This window comes from Cucurbita pepo, chromosome 8, assembly GCF_057944985.1.
Source record: "Cucurbita pepo subsp. pepo isolate OVF chromosome 8, ASM5794498v1, whole genome shotgun sequence".
NCBI lineage: Eukaryota > Viridiplantae > Streptophyta > Magnoliopsida > Cucurbitales > Cucurbitaceae > Cucurbita > Cucurbita pepo.
The window spans coordinates 5190511-5203934 of record NC_141805.1 but is presented as its reverse complement, the minus strand read 5'-3'; the positions used below and the strand labels follow the sequence as shown (position 1 = coordinate 5203934).

The 13424-nt window shown below is 42.9% G+C and overlaps 1 protein-coding gene and 2 pseudogenes across 1 annotated transcript; 2 read left to right on the top strand and 1 right to left on the bottom strand.

The window, feature by feature from the left end:
• Nucleotides 1–3340: 3340 nt before the first annotated feature.
• Nucleotides 3341–3848, bottom strand: LOC147791404 (uncharacterized). The gene is made up of 2 exons (XM_087126110.1): nucleotides 3732–3848; nucleotides 3341–3679 (listed from the first exon to the last, which is right to left on the bottom strand). Exons 1-2 carry the CDS (start codon nucleotides 3846–3848, stop codon nucleotides 3341–3343), a joined length of 456 nt encoding a protein of 151 aa, XP_086982236.1.
• Nucleotides 3849–5900: 2052 nt separating this feature from the next.
• On the top strand, nucleotides 5901–8463 carry LOC147791403 (uncharacterized; annotated as a pseudogene).
• A 2544-nt stretch (nucleotides 8464–11007) lies between these two features.
• Nucleotides 11008–11790, top strand: LOC147791402 (uncharacterized; annotated as a pseudogene).
• The last annotated feature ends 1634 nt before the right edge of the window (nucleotides 11791–13424 follow it).

The window sequence follows — 13424 nt, the reverse complement described above, 5'->3', positions numbered from 1 at the left end:
AGGTCTCAATATTTTTCCATTTTCAACATTATTAAATATAACACCGCTATCGTTTTTCATTCATATCATATCATTTCTCATTTTTTAGTTCTCATAGCATGCATAATTCTAACGATGTTATATTTCATGTCATTTATCATGATATCATGTCATTCATATCATGTTGTATACATACAATTTAAGAGATAACATAACGTCCCATGCTTTTAACGTAACATTTTGTAACGTGCGATTAATACAACAATTACCTCAACCGTCACACAAAAAAATCTAAACATAACATATTCGCATTACAATATATCATATCATAAACATGTCAATTTATCACCTATCTCGTACCATAACATATTTCATATCATTTTCATATCATATCACAACATATAAATATATATATCTATCTGTAACTCACAGGTCGTATCATAATTATATCATATCGTAAACACTTTGAGGTCATATTGTTCCCTAATTTATCATAGCCGTAGTGTTCATATACATATCACAGTCATATCGTTACATGAACGTAACTTAGTCGTATCGTTACAGGAACGTATCGTAAGACTATCGTTCTATTAGTCTATTATAATCATATCTCTTTCTACCCATAACCTAACTGTATTTTTTTTTATCAATCAATCGTGACCATATCGTTTTTATCAATCTCTCATATCCATAGCACTTCGATACGTAACCTAACCTTACCGTTTCATAAACATATCCTACTCCTATCGTTACATTATGTTTAGTGCATCATTCTCGTATCCTATCTCAAACATATCATTGAACACATCGTACCGTAAATATTATCATACAATTCACATATTATAACATATACATATCATATCATAAGCATATTGATCCATAAACAATTCACACATATCAATATATATGACACATGCAGAACCACGGGGCACGTGATACATCAAATATAATCATGCGTGTAAGGCCACTTACTTGGATGGTCTTAGCTGAAGTTCTATCTAACACCAAATTACCTTGCTTTTGTCTCTCAAATTTGTTCCCACTTATGTCAAGGGCTTCACCTTATTATCCTATTATACATGTTCACCAAATTCATTCAATAATTCTAATTCTTAAATTTTGTTAAATAATTAATAAATTTTTAATCTTTCAATTTAGATTTAATATTTCTAGGTATATAAATATGTCTAAAATACACTTCCGAGATACTATAATTCCATAATATGTTTTAGAATTATTTAGAATATATGTTTGTTATTTTATTTAGTGATTTCAACAATTTAATACTTTTCAGATCATCCTTTCTTTTTCTCTCCCAGTTGTCACTATGTGTTTTTTATTCTATTCTCTTCGGTGTCTTCATTTTGTTAATAATGTTTTTCATTCTATTATCTTCGGTGTTTTGATTGTGTTAATAGATGTTATTTACCCAATTTTTAATGGATTCTTACTTTCATTTTATATATGTATTTTCTTTTTTTTTTCTTTTGATTCTATTTAGGGTGACTTTCTGTTTTTGCTTTGATCTATGACGGTCTTTTTTTTTTTTTTTTTTCTTTCTTTCTTTAGTTTTGATAGGAGTATTACTAGTCAATTCTTCTTCTCAAATCTTTCCTTTTTCTTATCTGCATTTTCCTTTTTTCTTCTTCCATTAACCTCAAATCCAAAGAAGGTTTTGGTGTAGGTTCATCACAAAATATTTCTAGATCCCAATACACTCAATGCCAGATAGCTGATAAGAAGCACAATCTAGAAAACATAATATGTGCTTCGGCCACACCTTCGTAACTTCAAATACTCGGATTCGTTATAGTCCCTCCGTGATACTCCAACCCCCCATGAATTGATTATTCCTAAATGAGTCATGAAGGGTACAACAAAGATACCTTGTCTCCACATTGGATCTATTCATTTGGCTAGGATTTACTAGAATTCATATGAAATTATTGACCTAAATAATTGCAACAATCTAGAGAAGATCTAAGACATAATTCATTGCGAGGAATCACAATGAAATTATGATAAAAGAAAAGAAATAATTTAATATATATACCTTAAGAACTACATCTCTATTCACGTACATAGCATTTATCTATCTATGAAGACCATTTTCTTTTTTCTCAAATATGATGTTTTTTGTTTTTGTGTCGGCAGCAAGACGTTCTAGCTTATTAATTGAGGGAGGTTGGAGTGAGAGGTCAACGGAGAAGAGTGAATAAGATAATTTGAGTACAACAATTAGTAACCCTAACCCTAATATATTATATTTCGGTAGCAGATAAAAGCAATGGATGCCAAAGTAGAAAAAAATAGTCTTCCCAGCTTCCCTTAAATCTCTTATCAGCCACTTTCCACCCAAATCTCGGTTTCCCGCTCATCAACTCTGTCTAGAACGCTTTTGTAGTTAGATTCCTCTCAACTTTATGCAAATTTATCCTCCCAAAAGAATGTTGTTCAAAAAGGAGACTTCTTTTTCGATTTGTGATACTTTTATTATAAATTTGTGATACTTTTAGAACCGAACCTACAACGGCACCCTAGCCCAACGCTTCATCTAGTCCAATGCCAGCGTGCAGCCAGCTCTAGCAACCAACCTAAACGCTTCGGCCAAACCCCTAGTCCCACAAGTTAGCCTAGCATCCACATACGTAAGCGACCCAATCCCAACGAAGCCTCCACCTAGTCTACAGCCCATTTGCGCGCCCACTCGACCAACTTGCGTGCTTACCCACTCTCTTTCTCAAAGCTATAGCTGGCGGCCGACTCAGTTTAGTCGCTTCGAGCCGTTTTCTCTCTCGGCTTCCCTCGGCTAAACAATTGTTTGGTACTTTTAGACATCATCATACCAATTTGGACCATTTCGAGGTCATTTTTTATGCATTTGGAAGTGTTTGAGGTCGATAGCTTTTAGCCAATTTAAAATACTTAAAGCTATGGATCAAATAGTAAAGTAAGGTAGAATTAGTTTCTTAAATATGGTCTAGTTAGGAAATTTAGTATTTTTCCAGCTTAGGCCAACATGTAAGTGAGCTGATTGTTAGAATGCCTTTCCGCTAGATTGGACCAATTGTATGATATGTGATTAATGTTAAGGATATTTAGCAATCCATTACTGTTTACGATAGGTACCATATTTGACCTTTTATTAAAGATAAATATCTAGATATTGACAGTATGTATCATATTTGACCTTTTATTATAAATAAATATATTGTATCTATTTAGTGCTATTTTCATTTATTGTTTTTTCTATTTCATTTCTAATTTATTTGATGATTATATATAGAGAATTTCACCACCATTTAGCAATATTCTCCTACTATAAAATCTCTTTCGATTTAACAACCTCGATTCTTTATTTTTAATGGCTTTTGAAACCTCTACTCATCTTCTTCTCCACCACCACTGGCGGCTTTGATGCCGCAGGGATAGTTTTCATGGCTGCTACAGACAGAGTCGATTGATTACTCTTCTGCTCTACCCTTTTGGCCTCCAAACCATCATTTGCAGGCCCACCCTTCACTAGACTCGGTACATACAACCTCACCTTTTCCAACACAATCAGTTTTCCCTTAGCCAACATAGCCTCTTCCATTTTCTTCCCAATCGGCCCTTCATCCTTCACAGAAACTCTAACCTCAGGATTCTCATCAGCATTCTCTTCGAAAATATATGGAATCTCAACAAGCTCATCGACCTTCTACAGAGATTTACCTTCAAAATTCAGGAGCTACACTGTCTTCTTCGCCAACCAAGTTGTCGCTGGCCTCCTCGCCAAAATTGGCTCCTTCGCCCTCTATGGCGATTCTTCCGGCTTCAACACTGTCTTCGCCCCTTACTCCGGAGGGCGTGGCTCCCTCTTTGTCCATTGGAGCTTCACTGCTGCTACTTCTCCATCAGCTCCGCCTACTGCTCCGTCGCTGGTCTCTAGTCCTGTCAATAGTGGTGCTGTGAACAAAATCGTTGTCTCTTGATCTATCATTGTGGCTCTTCACTCACTGCTGATGGTCTCTTTATTACTCAGTTAAAATATGCTCGAGATATTTTTACTCATGCTCATTTGCTCGATAGCAAACCAGTCCACAAGGCATAGACCCCACTCCATCTCCACCCCTCTCTTTTTTTTTTTCTTCGTCTAAAATACACCCCGGAGTCCGCATTCTCAGTTTCTACCCTCTTCTTCCTCTGATGGCCACCATGTCCACCTTCCTTCTTCACAGCCACCATCAAACCCTCTCTCTCTCTCTCTTGCCCTTTTTGCAGAATAGAGCCATCGCCGAAATTTTGAAGCCTCTACCTTGTGTCTATATATCCCATAACTCATGGTTGTTTCTCAACACTTGACTGCTGATGGTTCTCTTTCCTCTAATTCTACTCTATATCGATCACTCTTTGAATTTTTTAGATTCAAGCTTCACGTTCGTTCAAATCCGACGCTCAACTTGTAGGGGGTGTTACAGGATATCTAGCCTTGTATTACGGTATACCATAGGTACCATATTTGATGTTTTATAAAAGGCAAATATCTAGATAGGTGTGGTAGTTTTAGCAAATATTCTCCATTAACATGTAACGTATTTACGTGTTATTACTTGTATTATGATATGCTTATAAACTGTTTGTGATGTATATACTTCTAGTGTATTGATTCGTGTATGTTATGATACTATGATCACGGTATGACCTAAGAGCCACTTGATGAGTCATGTATGGTAATGTTACGATCCAAGTTTATAAAGTTTCCAAAGCATAGATCATGACTAACTCACAAGGTAAAACATGGTAAATTTTGTGTGTTTAAAACAAAGAGAATTTGAAAGGTATAAACATAAATTATTTTATTTACAATATCTATAAAAAAAAAATTAGTTTAAATAAATTGAGAAACAAACAACAAAAATGACACAACAACATAGTGGAGGCTCTAATTCTTTAGGCTCGCTCTATATCGCACCTGCTTCAGATCCGCTCCCAATCTCGACAACCTTGACTAGCTCCTAGACTCTTAATTGTGTCCATGGTTGATGTTAAAGTACACAATTCTCTTGTTTGACTACAAACTTAATATGGTGTCTTATCTTAAAGACGTTAGTCATGAAACTTAGTTAACTGGGTAACTTTATCTATGTCATGCCTGCCCTAGACTACTTCACGTGAAAGACCTAAAAGAACATGTGATCCTATAAGAATCGTGGCAAGGACGTCCTTAGCATGGGGCAAGACGAGTTTGAAATAACTTGAGGCAGGATAACGTGCAAAAATAAAAAATAAAAATAAAAATAAAGAGGCAAATGTCTTGTATAAACATGGGCCACGACGTCTATCTAAGTAAGAAAAGCAGGAAAATGAAACATGGCATTTCGTTAGATAATCCAAGCGCATGGTGTCACGGTCATGCTTGTCCAAGGCATGTTGCCCATGGCCGCATGCCCATGACACGCCAAAACCTTTGCCTTGTACTACTTTATTGCTTTCTTTTATCGCTTTCATGTTGTATTATTTCTTTTCTGTTTTCTTTAAGAGTATGACGTTTCGGCGATGTATGGCTACGCCTGGTAGACATGAAATGCCTCAAAATGTACTATAGAGGGATACGACTAGTTGTCAACTTCTCCCTACCCGATAGTTATATATAGTGAGCCGTTGTTGTTGCCTTTTTTATTACATTCCCATATAACATCAATTTCAATTTCTCTCTCTTGCTTTCAAAACTCTCTTTCTAAAACCTCTCTCCCCCCGCTTCCTAAAATCTTCTCTTGAAATCGAGACCCGAGGTTTGTATTCACATTGCCCGACCGCAGGTAACTTAACTTGAAGTGCTGAGAGTGGGTGCAGCACAATCGCCAAATCTACTGCCTAGAAACCGCAATTGTGACAGTGTTGGTTTCAGAGTCTAGTTAGCTCCAAAGTGACCAATATACATGTCTTCGACTAAACAATTGAACAAGTCCCACGTTGACAGATTAGTCGAAATAGAAGAACAGATGCAATACTTGTGGGAGGTCCCCGACAGTATTCGATTTCTAGATGAGCGAGTGAAAGAACTTGTTGACAAGACCCTTGCCGTTGATGGAATAAAGGGTCGGCTGGATGGGTTACCCATTCAAGAAATAATGCATTGAATGGATAACCTAGAAACAAAAACAACAAATAATGGTGGTTTCGAGCGAAGAGACATCTCGACAGGCTCTACTGGCCTGATTGAGGAGCGAATCGATGGCTTAGATAGCTCCCAAAAGCGATGTTTCAGATGGTCACTGAACTATCTGACGATGTGAAGGCAAACCTTGACGTAGTCAGGGTAGAAATGGCAGACATAAGCGCCAGAGTAAATGTTGTCATAAGGGCGGTGGAGAACCAAACCCCTACCCGAAGGACAACGTGACCCAACAAGGTCAAACTTCCTAAACCCAAGCCCTTCTTCGGGGCTTGTGATGCCAAGACTTTAGAGAACTACATCTTTGACCTTGAGCAGTACTTTAAAGCGACTGGCATTGAGACAAAGGAAGAAAAGATCACTGTGGCCACCATGCATCTAGCTTAAGATGCGAAGTTGTGGTGGCGGTCGAAGTATGTGAACATCCAAGAGGGCCGATGCACAATAGACACTTGGGAGAGACTAAAACAGGAGCTTCAGTCTCAATTCTTCCCAAAGAATGTTGATATCATGCCCAGAAGGAAATTACGTGACCTTAAACACACGAGTAGCATTCGAGAATATGTCAAACAGTTCTCGTTACTCATGTTGGACATTCGACAGATGTCTGAGCTAGATAAGATCTTTCAGTTCACAAAATGACTGAAGCCATGGGCGAAGTCTAAACTATATGAACACGACATAGAAGATCTCGCCACGGCCTATGCTATGCCCGAACGACTGTTCGACTTGAACAACGAGTAGCCCCAAGAGACAAGGCGAAACCAAGCCTCCTCAAGCCAGAGGTAATCGCAACCACACCTCTAATCCCTCTAGAATGGGAGGAGGAGACTGTAACGACCCAGATCCACCGCTAGCAGATACTGTCCACTTTGGGCTTTCCCTTTCGAGCTTCCCCCCAAGGCTTTAAAATGCGTCTACTAGGGGAAGGTTTCCACACCCTTCTAAATGGTGGTTTGTTCTCCTCTCCAACCAATGTGGGACATCACAATCCACCACCCTTCGAGGCCCAGCGTCCTTGCTGGCACTCTTTCCTTCCTCCAATCGATGTGAGACCGCCCCCAAATCCACTCCCCTTTGGGGCCCAGTCTTCTTACTAGCACACCGCCTCGTGTCTACCCCCCTTCGGGGAATAGCGAGAAGGCTGGCACATCGTCTGGTGTCTGGCTCTGATACCATTTGTAACGATCCAAATCCACCGCTAGCAGATATTGTCCTCTTTGGGCTTTCCCTTTCGGGCTTCCCCTCAAGGCTTTAAAACGCGTATGCTAGGGGAAGGTTTCCACACCCTTATAAATGGTGGTTTGTTCTCCTCCCCAACCAATATGGGACATCACAATCCACCCACCTTCGGGGCCCAGTGTCCTCGCTGGCACTCTTTCCTTCCTCCAATCGATGTGGGACCGCGCCCAAATCTGTTGACTCTGGCAATTCGGAGGACAGTGTCGACGAAAAATTGGCCGAATGTTTCTTCGAAGGAAAAATTAGCGGAAGTAAAAGGAGAGAGGGTGAGAGATTCGCTGAGATTTGCTGAAGACTCGATATCTTATTTTCCTTCAGTTGAACGGTTTAAATAATCAATCTAATTAAAAAATAGAAAAACTAATTATACAAAAATAGGAAAGTAGACGAAGACTTCGCCCAAAATGGCCAAACAATGGCACCTAGAATTACGCTCTTCCATTCGCGTGAATTCGGATGTTTTGAGAAACCTAACTAAATAAGGCACATGACTTTTATTTAACAATCTCCTCCTAAAAGTTGTACCTTATTATTTGAACTCCGATCTTTGAGCGTAGTTCTTCAAATTTCACCCGCGCCAGGGACTTGGTGAAAATGTCTCCAAGTTGTTCCTCTGTTCGGATGAAATCAATCTTGATGAGCCCTCGATCTGCACATTCTCGAATGTAGTGGAATCTAATTTCTATTTGCTTGCTCTGGTCGTGCAAAACTGGATTTTTGATCAGGGAGATCGTAGCTTTGTTGTCTACATATAGCATTGGTGGATCGCTTTCTCTCTCGATGAGTTCTTCCATTAGTCGCGTAAGCCAGATCCCTTGTGTTGCTGCCATCGAAGCGGCGATGTATTCTGCTTCGCAGGAAGACAAAGCAACTACCTTCTGTTTTGTTGATTGCCAGCAGATCGCGCCGCCTGAGAGAAAGTAGATCATTCCGCTGGTGCTCTTACGATCATCAACGTCACCGGCCATGTCACTATCACTGTAGCCGACCAGCTTGAGTTTCTCCTTTCCGCTCCCTGCGCAGTATCTTACACCCCAGCCTCTGGTTCTGGCTACATAGCGCAGAATGCGCTTGACAGCCACTAGATGCTCCTCCCTAGGTACTTCCATAAACCTGATCACATATCCAACAGAATAAGCAAGATCAGGACGAGAGTTTAACCAGCTTGAGTTTCTCCTTTCCGCTCCCTGCGCAGTATCTTACACCCCAGCCTCTGGTTCTGGCTACATAGCGCAGAATGCGCTTGACAGCCACTAGATGCTCCTCCCTAGGTACTTCCATAAACCTGCTCACATATCCAACAGAATAAGCAAGATCAGGACGAGAGTTTACCAGATAGCGCAGACTCCCGAGCTCACATATCCAACAGAATAAGCAAGATCAGGACGAGAGTTTACCAGATAGCGCAGACTCCCGACAATGCTGCGGTATTTGGTGGAGTCGGCTGTCGATGTAGTGCCAGCCTTCCTTAGTTGGAGTCGGGCCTCCATTGATGAGGAACTTATTATGAATCCACTGATTTCTGCCGCTTCCGTTATTGCTGCTGGATTGGATTGGCCGTCGGGCTTGCTTCTATTGGACCTGGGGTTGGTCAAGGTACTGCTGCGGGCCAAGCTGTAGAAGGGATCGCGAGACAACCCAGGCGGAGGGAAAAATCCGAGGTACTTTATTTTGCTTAGTCTGGCTTTTATGGAAGACAAGCCCAGTTGTGTCCAGCTGCTTCTTCGCGTATACACTTTGGCAGATGGAGATGCCGCCGGTAGAATTTTGTTGCACTTTGATGCCGAGGTAGTAGTAGCTGAGCACGCCGAGATCGCTCATCTCGAAGTTTTTCGACATCTCCTTGAACCGTCCGAGGACTTCCACATTGCCTCCAGTGATTATGAGGTTGTCGACGTACACTCCCACGATCAGTCGCTTCTTGCCATGGCCATGCATGTACATGCCATGCTTAGAGGCACAACGTTTGAATTTCAGTGACAGTAGGGTACTGTCGAGCTTCGCGTTCCAGGCTCGTGGGGTGCCTCGATCACGTTATTCCACTGCGAGAAGGTACTTTCGTCGAATACAACGTCGCGGGACACGTGAGCTCACCCCCCTACAAGATCATAGAGTCTGTACGCCTTGCTCCCGGGTTCATAGCTGATGAAGACGACCTTCAGCCCCCTGGGATCGAGCTTGGCGAGGTGGGGACGTGTTACCTACTAGTCTGCGACACAGCCGAACACGCGGAAATGATGTACCGATGGTTTTTTGTTGTACCAGGCCTCATATGGCGTCTTCGGGTTGGTGACCGATTGAGGAGATAGACGGCCGTCGTCATTACTGCCGCTCCACCACTCCGTTCTGTTGTATGCGCAGCGCAGCAGCACTAGATCGGCCCTGCCATTGGTCGCGACTCCTTTTGATCCCCATATTTGCCGCGCGTGCGCTTGTGTGGGACTTCCATGGCTTCTTACCGCCTTCTTTGCAGCTTGAGGGCCTGTTGCTCTCGTCGTTGTTGTTGCGGGGGAGCTTTAGGCGTGCAAGCCATTCCCCTCCGACATGAGGAGTAGACGACCCTCCTTGTCGACAGCTGAAGCAGTGCGCTTGGTGGAAGGAAAGAGATGCCGGCATTTGGCATCGGCGTGGAAGAGTGAGCGAGCCTGCTCGAAATGGACCCCACGATGTGCTTATTATCAACTTTGCATTTTCTTCTACTCGAACCTGAGACCTGTGTGTTGTTAGGTCGACACTCTAACCACTTGAGTTATTCAACTTGACTGTTGATAGGTTGGCTCTTCTGTGATGGTATACTACCGATCGCTTCAACGAGGCTCTGATACCACTTGTTGACTCAGGCAATTCGGAGGACAGTGTTGACGAAAAATTGGCCGAATGTTTCCTCGAAGGAAAAATTAGCGGAAGTAAAAGGAGAGAGGGTGAGAGATTCGCTTAGATTTGCGACTCATCTTATTTTCCTTCAGTGGAACGGTTTAAATAATCAATCTAATTACAAAAATAGAAAAACGAGTTATACAAAAATAGGAAAGTGGACGAAGACTTCGCCCAAATTGGCCAAACAAAGGCACCTAGAATTACGCTCTTCCATTCGCGTGAATTCGGATGTTTTGAGAAACCTAACTAAATAAGGCACATGACTTTTATTTAACAAAATCCACTCCCCTTTGGGGACCAACATCCTTACTGGCACACCGCCTCGTGTCTACCCCCCTTTGGGGAGAAGCGAGAAGGCTGGCACATCGTCCAGTGTCTGGCTCTAATACCATTTGTAACGACCCAGATCCACCGCTAGCAGATATTGTCCTCTTTGGGCTTTTCCTTTCAGGCTTCCCCCCAAGGCTTTAAAACGTGTCTGCTAGGGGAAGGTTTCCACACCCTTATAAATGGTGGTTTGTTCTCCTCCCAAACCAATCTGGGACATCATAGAGACAAACCGAGGATCGGAGGAGTTGAGACAAGACAACCCTAACAGGAGACTAGTGTCTTAGGCAAAGGGCCTCACAATCAGAACCACTTCAATCGACCACCTCTCTCTTGTTTCCTATGTAAAGAGAACCATAGGGTGTATGAATGTCCAAAGAGGGCGTCACTTCAGGCAATTCAAGCAGCATTGGACGTAGACGCGGATGCAAAATCCGAGGGAAAAAGTCGAGAAAACGTTGAACGTAGAAATACCTCGGATGGGAGCCCTAAAGTTCCTATCCGCAATTCAAAAGAAGACCTGGGAACAAAGAGAGTCGATCGAAAAAGGTCTCATGTATGTGGAAGCGTGGGTGAATCACAAGTTGGCCAAGAATACGATGGTTGATTCAGGAGCTACCCATAACTTCATGACCGAGACGGAATAAATCGATTGAACATCAAATGGCATCGAGACTCGGGAAAGATGAAGGCCGTCAACTCTGCGGCCTTACCAATTATCGGAATAGCGAGAAAGACTACACTTAAGCTGGGAACATGGAGTAGCTTGGTGGACTTTGTAATCGTTAAAATGGACGACTTTGATGTGGTACTCGGGATGGAATTCCTATTGGAGCATAAGGTGATCCCCATACCCTTGGAAAATTGCCTAGTCATAATAGGCTCAACCCCAACTGTTGCCCAGACAAGCATCCCAACCTAATGGAATCAAGATGATTTCGACGCTCCAACTTAAACATGGTCTTGCACGTAATGAACCGACGTTCATGGCCATCCCTGTGGTGGAAACTGAAGGAACGGTTGACATTATTCCCATAGAAATACAGCGTGTACTAGAAGAGTACTGCGAAGTAATGATAGAGTGTCTACCAAAAACCTTACCACCTCGTCGAGGCATAGACCACGAGATTGAACTGATACCGGGGTCGAAACCCCCGGCGAAGAATGTTGTTTTTCGACAATCAGAGGAAAATCCTTTTCTGGTGTGAGAGGAAATCGTTTGACGGGAAGAGAGAGGAAAGTCGTTGGAAGAAAATAAAATGTGCAAAAATAAGAGAGAGAGAGAGAGAGAGAATTGCAATTTGATTTGCTAAAAAGGAGGTGATTTTTTCTTGTCAACCGATTCACCTATTTAAACAATTAACTATCCTAAAAATGTTGTAGAGTGGCCAACTAAATCTGTGCCATTTCTTTTGAAATGGCCGCCTATCAAATTAATTAAAACGTGTAAACCTAAACAAGGAAACCAACAGACTTTTATCTAACATTCTCCTCCTAAAACTTGTGGTCAAACTAATTAAAACGTGTAAACCTAAATAACCCGAGCTCTTGTTCGAGCTCCACCTCCGGTACCTCTTGTTCGAGTTGGCGCGCCTGCCAGTCTAGGTGGTTCACCTCTTCCTAGTAGGTCTTCCATCTTCCGGTACCTGGCCAAGAGGTTGACTGGTTGCTCTATCTCCAACTTTAGAATATAAAGGCGGTTTGCCGTGCACCAAATTTGCGTGAGCAGCCATCGTCGATCATCGCGGATACTAAGTAACCCGCGCTCGATGGAAATGTGGCAGCCGACCTCATCGAGTTGACCCAGGCTCACAATGTTAGCCTTGAGCCTCGGGATGAAGCAGACGCCGGTCAGCTTGTGGTGCTTGCCTCTCTTGCCAACGAACAGGATGGTGCTGCGCCCTTCGATCTCGACGACAGAGCCATTGCCGAATTTCACCGTCCCGCGAATCCTCGAGTCAAACTCGAAGAACGCAGACTTGGCCCCGATCATATGGTTTGTTGCCCCCGTGTCGAGGACCCATCGCCGGTGCTCTAGCTGCTCGCCTCTTTCACCAATTTGGGCGAACACTCGCTCCTCCTTCAATTGAATTGGCTCCCCAGTCAGTGCCTTTGTTATGCACAACTGGAGCTCTTCCCCCCGTTCGACGCTCACCGGAGCAGTTATGTCGTCGTTGATTACCTCCGTGGGTTTGGAATCGGAAGTAGGGACGTCAGGTAGGACTGATGCAGTCACCATGAAAAGAGCCGGCTCGTGCTCCTCGGATTGAGCCACATGGGCCTTCTCGGTCGTCTCCTTGTTCCTGAGCTATCTCCAGCAATTCTTGCTCAGGTGACCTCTCTTCCCACAGTACGAGCACTGGATTGGCCCGTCATCAGTCGGCTCCTCCTTCTTTTGATCTGCCTCTTTCCCGCGCATGCGCCGGCGAGATTTCCATGGCTTCTTACCGCCTTTGCGGATGGAGGGCCCATTGCTCTCGCCGGTGTCGTCACGGAGCTTTAGGCGTGCAAGCCATTCCTCCTCAATGAGGAGTAGACGACCCTCCTTGTCGATAGCTGAAGCGGTATTTTTCTTCCGCTGCTCGACGTTACACAGTCTTCCGGTCACCTCTTCCACCGTTAGGTCGTTCACGTCAAGCAATGTCTCGATCGAAATTGCAACTTGCTCGAGATGATAGGGGACGACCTGCAACATCTTCTTCACGATTTCTGTCTCGCTGATGCTCCCACCGAGAGTGGTGATACTGTTTGTTGGTGTTAATATAACATATGCGGAAGCAATTTGGATCTTAGGCACTTCTAGAACATCAATTGTAGTAAATAACTAGCATGTTCATAAGTA

Excerpts from the sequence above, each read along its gene's own strand:
- LOC147791404 (XM_087126110.1), bottom strand. The coding sequence starts at position 3,848 with ATGGACAAAGAGGGAGCCACGCCCTCCGGAGTAAGGGGCGAAGACAGT. Across the intron at positions 3,680-3,731 it reads AGGAGGCCAGCGACAACTTG|AAGGTCGATGAGCTTGTTGA; the intron begins GTTGGCGAAGAA and ends AAATCTCTGTAG.